Below are 11349 nucleotides of genomic sequence, written 5' to 3'. Positions count from 1 at the left end.
AAATACCGGTATTATTACAAAGACGATGACTACTGAATGCAGTTTAAGATTTCATTGCAATTCTTTTTCTCTTGGAGGCAATGAATGGAAGAACTGTGTTTTAACACAACCTGAAACAATTCTTATATGAAACAGTTGTGCCAACAACTTGATATAGAGTTAGTTTCATTTGTTTCAGTTTGTTTTGAATTTTTAGGGATTTCTTTCTTTTCCTTATTTTTTTAGATTATGAAAAATTAGATGTTGGGGCTGGCCCTGTGGCCTGGTGTAAGTTTGGCACATTCTGCTTCAGGAGCCCAGGCTTGGTTCCCAGGCATGGACCTATACCACTCGTTGGTGGCCATGCCATGGAGGCGACCCACATACAAAATAGAGGAAGATTGGCACAGATGTTAGCTCAGGCCAAATCTTCCTCAGCAAAAAACAAAACAAAACAAAAAAGGTGTTTCCACAGTCAAAAGTATGAAACAATGTACATTCAGAGATGTCTGGCTTCCATCCCTGTCCCTTCTACCTTATTCTCTGCTGTTCTGAACTATTTGAAAGTTGCAGACATCACCCTTAATACTTCAACACATCCTTTAAGAACATCTTCTCCCCTAATCACAATACCATTATCCCATCAAAGAAATTTAACAGATAACAATAATACTCTCCAATATACAAATTTCCCAAGTTGTCCCCAAAATGTACTTTCAAATACTTTTTAAAAAATCTGAGATTCAACCAAGATCCTGCATGGCATTTGGCTGTCATGTCCCTTTAATCTAAAACAGTCCCCACACCCTCCCTGCATTGACCTTCTGAAGAATATGGTCTAGTTGTTTTGGACAAGGTCCCACAACTTGTATTTCACCCAGCGTGTCTTTGGGACAGATTCCTAAAAGTGGGATTGTTTGGGCAACGAGTCAATGCATTTCTGGTTTGGCTGGAAATGGTCCCACAGGTGTTGTTCCATACCGCATGCCCACTAATGCATCAGAGTGCTCTCTTCCCATAGCCTTGCCAACAAAGTGAGCTGCCCAAATGCTGGGTGTTCTTTTTCCCAGTCTGAGAGGTGAGAAATGTATCCAAATGTGGTTTTAATTTGCTTTTCTCTTAGTATGACTGAGTTTGAGCATATTTCCTGAGAAGTGTCCATTCATGTATTTTGCCCATTTTTCTATGCACTGGAATTTTCCTTTTCCACTTTGATACTACACATGCATGTGCGCACGCACACACACAACTTTTTATGGTATAAGTTGCAAAAATTTATTCCCAATTTGTTCCTTCCTTTTACTTTGCTCATTTTTTTTTTTTTTTTTTTTTTTTTTGCCATGCAAAAGTTTGCTTTTATGTTTTTGTCAATATTTCCCCTTATTGCATCTGGATTTTGAATCATATTTGGGAAAGTTTGTCCAACTTCTAGATTATAGAGGAATTCACCTGTTTCAGGAGGACAATAAAAGATAAAGTAAAACACATAGTATGTTAGAAGATCAGACGTGCTATGGAGGAAATTCAAGCAGGGAGGGGGGTGAGGACCTCCACGTTTGGTAGGGGGCTGGGGGCTGGGGACCAAGATGAAGAGAGGAAGAGGAGGAACACCAAGGTGGCGCAGAGCAAAGCAAATGTGTAAGGACTGGGAAAGAGTCACTGGGGCCAGAAGAGAACTGGGAGAGCGAGAGGGCTCTGGAGGCTGAGGGAGCAGCTGTGAAAAGGGAAGTGGAAAGCCAGGTTCAAGATCACAAAGATGTCAAATACCCCTCATTTGTAATCGGACTGCAATCCCAATAAAATTCCCATCCATGTTTGTATTTCTTCTGGAACCAGGGAAGTTGAGTATAAAGTTCATTTCGTTTGGGAGAAAAGATTGAGAGACAGGGAAACCTTGAAAAATAAGAGCATGACGGCGACTGGCCATTTCAGGTCCTGAGACACATTACGAAGCCTTTACAATAAAACCCTGCCACGAAGGGTGCCTGAGAGGCGGACGTACAGTGGTCTGGAGAGAACTCACTGCTAGCCCAATTAACCACACAAATTCAGCGTATGAAAAGGTGGCATCTCAAATCACCTCAAGTTTTACTTTATAAATTGCAGAGTAATTCATGCAGTGACACACACAGACCTAGGCACAGCTGGGTGAATTCTGACAAATCTACACACCTGTGGCACCCCTGCCACTCTCAACATACAATGCATTCCCAACTCCACAAGTTTCCTTGTCTCCTCCTTGGTTGATCCCTGCCACACAGCCCTCCCTCAGAAGCAACCACTGCTCTGAGAATTTTAATGAGTGCTACCGGGATATACATATAATATAAGACAAAGCTGAATCCATTTGGATAATTTCCAAATGGCTCAGAGATTGAAATGTAAAACAAGAAACTATAAAAACTAGAAGACAATCTCATCTCTCAAACCCCATTCCGCCTGGCTACACTGCCTCCCTCACATCAGCACATTCGAACTCAGGGCCTTTGCACGTGCTGTAGCTGTCACCTGCAAGCCTTCCTCAGATACCCACGTGCCTCCTTCTCACTACCTTTACAGAGTGTGGCCTTGGCTGTGGAGCCCTGTTTTTAAAATTGCACCACCTACAGCCTGCTTTACTTTTCTCCATAGCAGTTATCTCCCAACATACTATATACTTTGCTTACTTGTCTTGTCAGTGGTCTGTTTCCCTGTCCTAGAACGTCAACTCCCTGAAGACTGGGACTTTTGTCTGTTCTGTTTGGTGCTGTTTCCTCAGTGTTTAGAGCAGGTGCTCAGTTACTTTTTGCTGAGGGTGAAAGCGATGACGGGAGTTTCAGAGGTACCTGGGGTTGCGTCCAGAGTACTCCATCCACTTGGCTTTGGTGGGATGAAAGGACAAGGGCAAGGTAGCTGAGAGGAAGAGCAAAGCACCCTGTGAGGCAGATGACAGGTCTGGGCAGCCGATGGGCTGACACATCCAGGTGATATCTTCTTCCGAAGGTCTTCTTGGGGGAGGGGAGGTGTTGGCGTGAACAAATGTGAGGCTCTCGATTGCTATTTGAGCTCCCTCTTCATCTGCACAGCTGCCGCAGGCTGCCTTGGGCCTGGACCCAGCGAAGCCGCCACTGGGGCAGGGACAGGCCGTGGCAGAGCTCCCCAGAGAGGGCGGCTTGGCCTGGCTGTTCCCACCTGGGGAAGGGGATGGTGTCAGAGGAAGGCCTGGACCTTCAGACCCTCGCTGGCCTCCCCGCAACACCATGGCCTGCTTGCCATGCAGCCCCCCAGCCTGAGCTCTGCCTGGTCCACCCAGCTCAGTCTCCCACCTCCCCCCAGTATGTCCCCCTCTCACCAGTCCCCCACAGCCCCCTGCAGTTTGGGGATTCGCTCCAGCGCTTGTTGCATTAGGTTCTCCAGCCTCTTCAGGGCCTGCCCCAGATTCTCTTTCTGCTCCTTTTCCTGGGATGCCCGGATCTGCAGCAGCTCTGCAGGTTAGAAACCCAGGAGGCGGCACTGAGTCCTCTGGCTCCCTGGGGCCTTGCAGCAAGTGGGTCACCAAGTCTCCAGTCACCTAGTGTTGACCTCAGCATCTCTACCAAACCTCTCCCTCCTCCCAGGTCCTGTCTCAGGGGGCAGCCCACCATGGCCCAGGCCTCATCCTGGATGCCTTCTCTGTCCTCCTGACAGTCCCTCAATCTCCATGGCCCATTCCTCAGCTTCCTCTCCTGCCCCCTTCCCTACTTATCCTCCAGCCTCCCTCCTAGGCTCCAGGCCTCAGCCTCCCACTCTGGTCCGTCTTCCACGTGGCAGCTAGAGTGATCTTCCTGAACCTAAACTTGATCCCTTCCCTCTCCTGCCTGGAACCCTCCCAGGCTCCCCAGTGCCCCCAAGACAGAGTCCACACTCCTCAGCCTAGAATTTACAGGTTTGTATTTTGTGGCCTCTGCTCACTCCTCCAGGGCAAAAACTCACCTGTCCCCAGGGCCCACTCTAGACACTGTCCTTCCTCCTGGAAGCCCTTCCCAGCATTCCTCAGCCCAAGGCTCCCCTCTGACTGCTGCAGCCCTTCACTCCAGCAGTGTTTCCCCTGGGGACAGTGACGGGCTGAGTCCCTCTCCACAGACCCGGACCAAGCCCAGCTCAGAGCAAGTGCAGGTCAGCAGTGCGGTCAGGTCCTTTGGGCCTTGAATCCTGACTCCATCCCTTCCTTGCCTTGTGACCTTGGGCATGACCCTTGCCCTGCAGTCAGGTGGAATGATGAGCCACAGGCCAGTGGGGCAGGGGACATACTGGGGCAGTCTGGAGTTGGGACCCACAGGGCTTGCTGACAGGTTGAAGGTTGGGGGCTATAGAGCTGGGAGGAATTAAGGATGACGCCTGGCTTTCTGGCTTCAGCACCTGTATGAGGAGGGTGAGGTCATCTACTGAGGGAAGGAAACCAGGAGGAAGAAAAACAAAACTGCTTTTTGGAGTACAGGGAACTAAGTTCTGGTAGAGACAGGTTGAAGTCCAAGATGCCCGTGAGGTGGGACGATGCTGTGCCGTGTCTTGGGCTGTTCCCGCGGTTCTTGCACAGGGCTCCCTGCCCACATGGAGAGGAGGAAGGCAGGGAGCCCTAAATGCAAAGGCTTGAAAACTGTCTTCCTACTTGGCTCATGGCATCCTGATTCATTTCTCATCAGGTCGCCTCTTCCATCTATTTATCCTGTGATGCTCTGCTCATTGCTTCTACCATTGGGAACCCCCTGGGGCTGGACAGCTCTCGCCTCTCTTCCCATTGAGCTCTCGGGGCCAGCACCTGGCAGATACCCAGTGGGTACTTGCTGAGTGAATCCAGGCACGAACGACTCTTCTGAGTTTCAGTCTCCTCTCTGTAAACTGAGGTCTTAATAATCCCTTCCCGTGTAGTGAGGACTGGAAGAGACTGCACATGTACACACAAAATGCTGGCCATCACGCCAGAGACCCTGAGGCTCACTACGTGCCAGGCGTTGTTCAGTGCCTCGTTTGGATCACCTGACTGAGTCTCCCAGCAAGGCTGTAAGGTACTGTGATTATGCTTACTCTACTGAGGAGGAAACTGAGGCACAGGGAGATCGACAGCCAGGAAGAAACAGGGCTGAGAAGAGAATCCAGGTACTTTAACTCCACAGCCAATGGTATATCACTCAAGTATACTACTGGATGGTGACGAACAAGTACTTGGCAATTTGATGGGCCATGTTGCCTAGTGGTTAGGAGCACAGACCCAGGTCAGCCTATCTGGATTCAAATTGTAGCTCTGCCTACCAGGCAGCTACCAAGCCCTCTGCATCTCATTCCTTCCCCTGCAAAATGGGGAGAGTGACAGCACCAGCCACGTGTTTGCTTAAGGTCCTCAACATGCAGGAGGCACCATGTAAGCAATGGGAGTTGTGATTTCTCCTGGAGGCTGCTGGTCCTGCAGAGGGGCAGGGATGCTGCATAAGGAAGCAGGGCAGGCCTACCCTGGGTGGATGGTCCCGGCGGCAGGCTGGTCTTCATGTGGAGCAGATCCCAGCACCGGAGACCCCGCTGGTCCTGGAGGAACAGAAGGTCCTGGCGAAGAGAGGCGGCCTTCGGGAGGAGCAGCTCCGGGGCCTGGAGGGAGGGGGAAGGATGGTCACCTTGGGTGGGGGTAGAGGTGTGAAGACAGGTCCTAGGGGACAGGCACTCACCTTCCCTGCGGGCAGTCCTAGTGTGTGGCTCAGCACTATGAGGCTGGAGCTCCTTGGGGACGCAGGATGCAGCTGGTGGATGGATGGCAGGACCGTGGGCAGGGGTTGCAACCTGGGGGAAAGTCCAGGTTGGGTGGGGCACTGAGAGGAAGGCTGCGTTCTAGAGGCTCTGGGGGCTGAGGTGGGCTCAGGAGGCCCAGGAACTTGGAGGTGGGTCTGGGAACTAGGATTCCAGATTAGAGCCAAGGACCTGAGGGTGAGGTCTGGCAGGCAGTCTAGGAACAGTGCAGGTCTAAGATTAATTTTTTGGAGTGGGCCCAGGGAGTGACAGTCACCCAGGGGAGGGGGCGTGGAGGTGGCCGCAGTCTCACCCTCCGGGGCTGTGCCGCAGCAGTGTGCCCAGCAGAAGGTGGGGCAGATGCTGGGCTTCCTCCTCCAGACAGCGAAGCAGCTCCTGGCTCTGTGGTGCCACTGCCTCAGATGCGGGAACCATTTTTCGCTGAACCAGAGCTAGCACCTTTGAAGAAGGAAAGGTGGGGGGCAGCCTGAGGCCACCCAGCCCCATCCCTAGGAGACCCGGCTCTACCCAGACCTCGCCCCAACTCCAATCTCACCTCCCCAGGGCTCCGGCATAGACGCGTCTTGCTGGCTGAGTTGCCCTTGATGAGCAGGCGGACCTGTTCCTGTGTCTCCTCCTGGACAACCAGGAGGCCACTGAGATGGGCGGCTTTTCCTTCCCACCTCCCAGCCTCTTGCCCCGCTCATCCCTTTGCATGGGTCCTGCTTCCTCTTGGGAGTCTCACCCTGCACCAACTCCCCCCAACCCCAAACCCCCCGCCAAGCTCTAGCTCTGGATCAGAAGGCTCCCAGCCTCACTCTGGCCCTCCAGCAGGCCCCTCCACTGCTCCTAGAGTCCTGCCTCTCACCACCAGCCGGCGCCAGTGCAGGATCCGTTGCTGTTTGGCCTGTAGCTCCTGCAGCAGAAGCTGCCGCCGCCCAGCAGCCTCCTCTAGCTCTCTGCTCTGGGCACGCAGGGCCTTGAGCTCTGCGCACAGGCCGCAGCTCCGGAGCCCCAGCACCAATGCCTGCCTGGGGCACAAGCAGAAGAGAGTAAAGGAGGGGAAGGTGACTAAGAGTCACAGTGGAGGAGAGAGATCAGATTTGCAAGGATGTACAGGAGCCACAAACACAGGGAAACAAACAAGGAGAGCAGGGAGGCAGAGATGGGAGCCATAGGGGCAAAGGAGTCCAATATCTCAAGACCCCTGGGAGAGACATGGCCTGGAGGCTTCTGCCCAGGGAGCCCCCTCACCTCTCGCTGGATCCCAGGGTACATGTCTCCACCTCCTCCATCAGGCCCTGGAGGCGCTGGGTCAGGGTCTGATGCTCCCTCAGGAGGGGGCCCCGCTCGCCGACCAGTGCACCCACAGATCGCCAGCCCTCCTGGAGCGAGGTACAAAGTCAGGGTGAGCATGGTCTCTGGGGGTGAGGGGATTGCGTGGGTCTTGGGGTGGGAAGCGGATGGAGTCCTCGGAAGGGTGCCTGGGAGTCACCTGGATGAGATGCACCATGGACGGCAGGGCCTGGCCAGAGTCTGACTGGTCTGGTGCCTGGGACCTGCGGGGTAGGGGTAAAGCTGCTGAGCAAGGAGCCCTGTCCCCTTGCCTGCGCCCTTGGGGGTAGCCAATGGCAGCCCATCTGCCAGACTGGTCACTGGGTTTCAGTCCTAGTCCCACCCGCATCAGCAGGTCACTGTGCCTGGTCCTGACCTGTCTCAGCTCACCCGCCCTGCTCTGACTGTGGGGGCATCCACTCCACACCTGGCTGTCTCTGTATCTGGGAGCCCATCCGAACTGCACAGGGACCGGATCTCTGCCTCCCGCTCTGCAGCCAGGTGCTCCAAAGCTGCCAGGACGTGGCCAGGAGGGTGGCGTGTCAGCAATGTCTGGTGGGGGAGTGGTGGAGTCAGGGCAGGGTGGAGGCTGGGCTGCAAGCTGGGACCCCATGGAGATGGGGGAGGGATCAAGAGTTCGGTCCTGGCACCCTGAAGTGTGATCATGGGGCAGAGGGTGAGAGCGCCCCTCACCTCTACTGAGCTAAGCCACTGCTGGTAGGAAGTTCCAAAGTGGTCATCTCGAGGGGTTCTGTGGGGTTGGGGAAGGGACAGAGAAGGTTACAAGACACATCAATTCTCCCTCTAATGATCACCACCACCCTGTAAGGTAGGGGCTGTCACTGTCCCCATTTAAGGATGAGGAAACCAAGTCCGTCTATGCCTGCTAGACTTGAGTTCCTCACTTACATTAACTTGCTGGCCTTGGCGCTCTCACAGGTGCTGTTTACCTGGAACACCCTCTCAACCTTTTACCCTCCTCACCAGAGAGCCCATCCTCCTTGCCTCCTTAGGTGGGTAGGGTGTCTCCTCTGGGTACCCAGAGCCTCCCAGGCTTCCCCACCCCCCAACAGCCCTAACCATCTGGGTTGTCACTGTCTGTGATGGGTCTGGTCTCCCCGCTTCCCAGCCTGGGAGCCTTGTCAGGGTAAGGCCCAGGGCTGACATAGCCCAGAGGCTCAGTGTTTGACGAATTAACAGACAAGTAACTCCCCCCAAAGCCCAGGTTCTCTGAAGGGTCTCTGGGGGCTGGGGAATACTCACGGGATGCTGTCTTCCGTGGCCTGAGGAGTCAGGAGGTTCTGCAGGAACTGGGTCCGGAGGGTGCAGGCTGTTCGGATATCACTCTGGGAAGAAGAGGATGGGGCATGAGGGAGACCCAAGGGTCCACTTGACCCCAGATTCTCCACCCCTCCCCTCATGGCCCAAGGCTCTTACCAGGACCACAGGCTCTAAGCCCAGGGCTGCTGACGTCAATGGTCCAAAGGTTATATTCACTTTGGCCTTCCTGGAGAGAGGAGTACAGTTGGGGCTGGGGTCCCTGGGAGGAGGGAGCTGGGAGAACAGATGTCTGTGTCCCCTCCTGCTGCCAGCAAAGCTGGTCACAGGGATCACTGAGCCTGGATCTCAGGGGCCACCTCCAAAATTAGGCCACTGTCATCTCCTGGCTGGACAACGGCATTAGCCTCTTCACTGGTCTCTCTGCTCTCATCTCCTGGAGTCTGTTCTCTACCCAATAGTCAATGATCCTGTTAAACCCTCAGACCGATCATGTCACTGTTCTGCTCAAGACCCTCGAAAACAATGTGATATGTTCTCATCACACTAAGAATAATAACACTGGGTGTTAGGAACTCTTCTAAGTGGTCTGGATCATTTAACTCACTTCATTATCATACCTGCCCCCATACCTTCCCCAACACTGGTGTTCTCTATCATAGTTAACACCATTCTATGCACTGCAAATACAGGTGGCTGAGATGACAAAATTGCCTGGCCTCACAGACTTTAAATCCTAAGGAGTGCAGCTCAGAATTCTGGAACCCAAGAAGGGGTCAAGGCAGAGCAATGGGGTCTCTAAGGAGAATGTCTGTCTGCCCAGCCTGGTGACAGCTCGTCCCTGGGCACCTGAGGCCCACCTCTCTATGTCCTGCAAGCGCCTGAGCTGATTCTGCAGCCGCTGTGTGGGATCCTGGAGCCCACGCTGCTGTCTTCGCATGGCCCCAGCTTGGGCCCGGAGGAGGAGAGCACGACGCTGGGTATCTTGTATGCTCTGCAGGGCCTGCTCCACAGCCATGTCTGTGGGAGAAACAGAGGTGGCCATCAGCATTTCCCCTAGCCCTCTTCTGCTGCCCATCTGCCCAGCCCCATGGGTCACCCTGAGCTTCGGTCTCTCGCTCCATCAGCTCCAGGCTCTGGTCTAACTCCAGGATCTCTGCCCGCAGGCGGGCAACAGCCGTCTCCAGCTCCAACTTCCGACGGGCCTGGTGGGGTCAGATACGAGGTCAGATGCGTGGCCTGGCTGGCTGTCCTTTGTGGCGCACAGTCACCTCACCTGCCCAGGTGGATGGCAGAGGGTTTTCCTAAGCAGTTTTCTGTGTCTGAACCTCTAGGCCCAGAAGGGCTCTAGGGTGCTATCCTGGCCTCCTCCCTTCTCCTGGGATTGCCTCACCTACCCTCCCAACCTGTTTCCTGTCTTTGTGCTGATGCCACTCCATTTCTGTCCCGGTCCTCATCTCCCCACTGAGCCCCACACCTAGGAGTCCTGAGGTCTCCTGGAAGCCTCCCCCTAGATGTCACCTGGGCCCCTTGCACACACTGGGTCTCCCACTGGCCTCAGTATCTCTCCAAACCAGTCCCTCCTCCCATCTGCCCTCACCAGCTTGGATGCCTCATATCCATGTCCCCCCAGTTCCCAGCTCATGCCTGTCTCCCCCTGGACTGTAAGCCCCGTGAGTGCAGGGATCAGGGCTTGTGACGCAGTGTCCCCAGCATCACCCAGCACAAGGCTTGGCCTAGAGCAGAAGGTCTACAAGTCCTCTCTTTGGATGAAAGAAAATCATGTAGCACATGCTTCTCACCTCTGGACTGCCCTGGTGGCCATACCTGAGGAAATGAGGTCAGAGTTAGGGGAAGACAGGGAATTCCAAGGGGAGACAGGAGGTTTGAGGCTGTGGGTGGGGACACGGTTGGATCGGACTGCAGAAGACAGGAAGGGATAGCTTTGAGGACGAGTTACCAGAGTAGGTTTCCTCGGATCTTCTGGACACTCCTACAGTGGAAAGGTAGGATGAAGAGGAGTTACTGTGGAACTTGCCTGTGTCCCCTCCCCTGCCACAGCCTCCCTCGCACAGCCAGCCTCACCTCTGGCTGTGCACATGCCGCAAGATGTAGGTCCAGATGTCGGCCCCCTGGCCCAGGCAAAGCCTGTGGGGATGACGTAAGGGTGTGTCTGGGACATCACAGGGCAGGGGGAGGATCACCATTCCCCGAGGGGGGTGGTGGGGAAGTCTTTACTGGGGAATTCTCACTTCTGGGAGGGGGGAGGGCCCATACTTTTTGGGTAGATATTCCCTTCTGGGGAGTTCTTGGTCCCTGAGAGGGTGGGCTTCTCACTGGGCGTGAGAGTATTCTCATTCCCTGGTGGGGTGCTCCCTTTCTCCTGTGACAGGGTTATTTCCAGTTACTTCCAGAGGTGGGGGTGAGGGTGTGCTGCCTGGAAGGGCTCTCTCCTTACCAGATGTGGCTTATCTCTCCTACAGATTCAGTCTCCAAGGGGGTGGCCTTGGCTGGGCTGGAGGGTCGGTGGTGAGGTGCTGCAGGGACAGCCTTACCCTGGAGATGCTATTTCCACATGGGAAGGGGGCTCTATTAACTCACGGAGGATCCTTCCTGGTGCCAGGGACCCCACTCTGGACGGCCTCGCGGGGTAAGGGTGGGAGTGTGGGGGTCACTGCCAGGGCGTCCTCGCTCAAACCTGGGATCCTCTTCTTGGATGTACCACTCCGGGGTAGGAGCGCCCTTATGGGTCATTCTCACCGGGGCAGAGAGGGAGGGGGGATGGGCCTGTCTTCAGTGAAGATGGGGTTCTCACACCCGGAGGTCCACCTCCAGGACCGGCAGTCCTCCCTTCCAGGGTCCTCACCTGCGCAGCGTCGATTCCGGGACCCGGGCCGCCAAAGGCGCCTCCATCTCTTCGGCCACCCAGCAACCCAGTTGCCGCGCTTCCTGCGCCAACGCCATGACAGCGCCGCCACCACCGCCTCCCGCGCTCTCTTCAAGCGCGGCGCCCGCCTCTGACGT

At 54.8% G+C, this 11349-nt stretch overlaps 1 protein-coding gene across 1 annotated transcript; it reads right to left on the bottom strand.

Annotated features, from left to right (window-relative positions):
* Positions 1 to 2035: 2035 nt before the first annotated feature.
* On the bottom strand, positions 2036 to 11349 carry HAUS5 (HAUS augmin like complex subunit 5). The gene is made up of 19 exons (XM_008542322.2): positions 11192 to 11349; positions 10411 to 10473; positions 10286 to 10318; positions 10128 to 10152; positions 9425 to 9530; positions 9186 to 9345; positions 8485 to 8554; positions 8311 to 8393; positions 7741 to 7798; positions 7475 to 7599; positions 7208 to 7271; positions 6967 to 7097; positions 6581 to 6743; positions 6269 to 6349; positions 6026 to 6171; positions 5655 to 5766; positions 5445 to 5577; positions 3311 to 3443; positions 2036 to 3150 (listed from the first exon to the last, which is right to left on the bottom strand). The coding sequence occupies exons 1-19, from the start codon at positions 11287 to 11289 to the stop codon at positions 3033 to 3035; spliced, it is 1902 nt and encodes a 633-aa protein (XP_008540544.2). The 5' UTR covers positions 11290 to 11349; the 3' UTR covers positions 2036 to 3032.

Source organism: Equus przewalskii, chromosome 9 (genome assembly GCF_037783145.1).
Source record: "Equus przewalskii isolate Varuska chromosome 9, EquPr2, whole genome shotgun sequence".
NCBI lineage: Eukaryota > Metazoa > Chordata > Mammalia > Perissodactyla > Equidae > Equus > Equus przewalskii.
The sequence above is the reverse complement of the archived record's forward strand: the minus strand, read 5'-3'. Positions and strand labels throughout refer to the sequence as shown.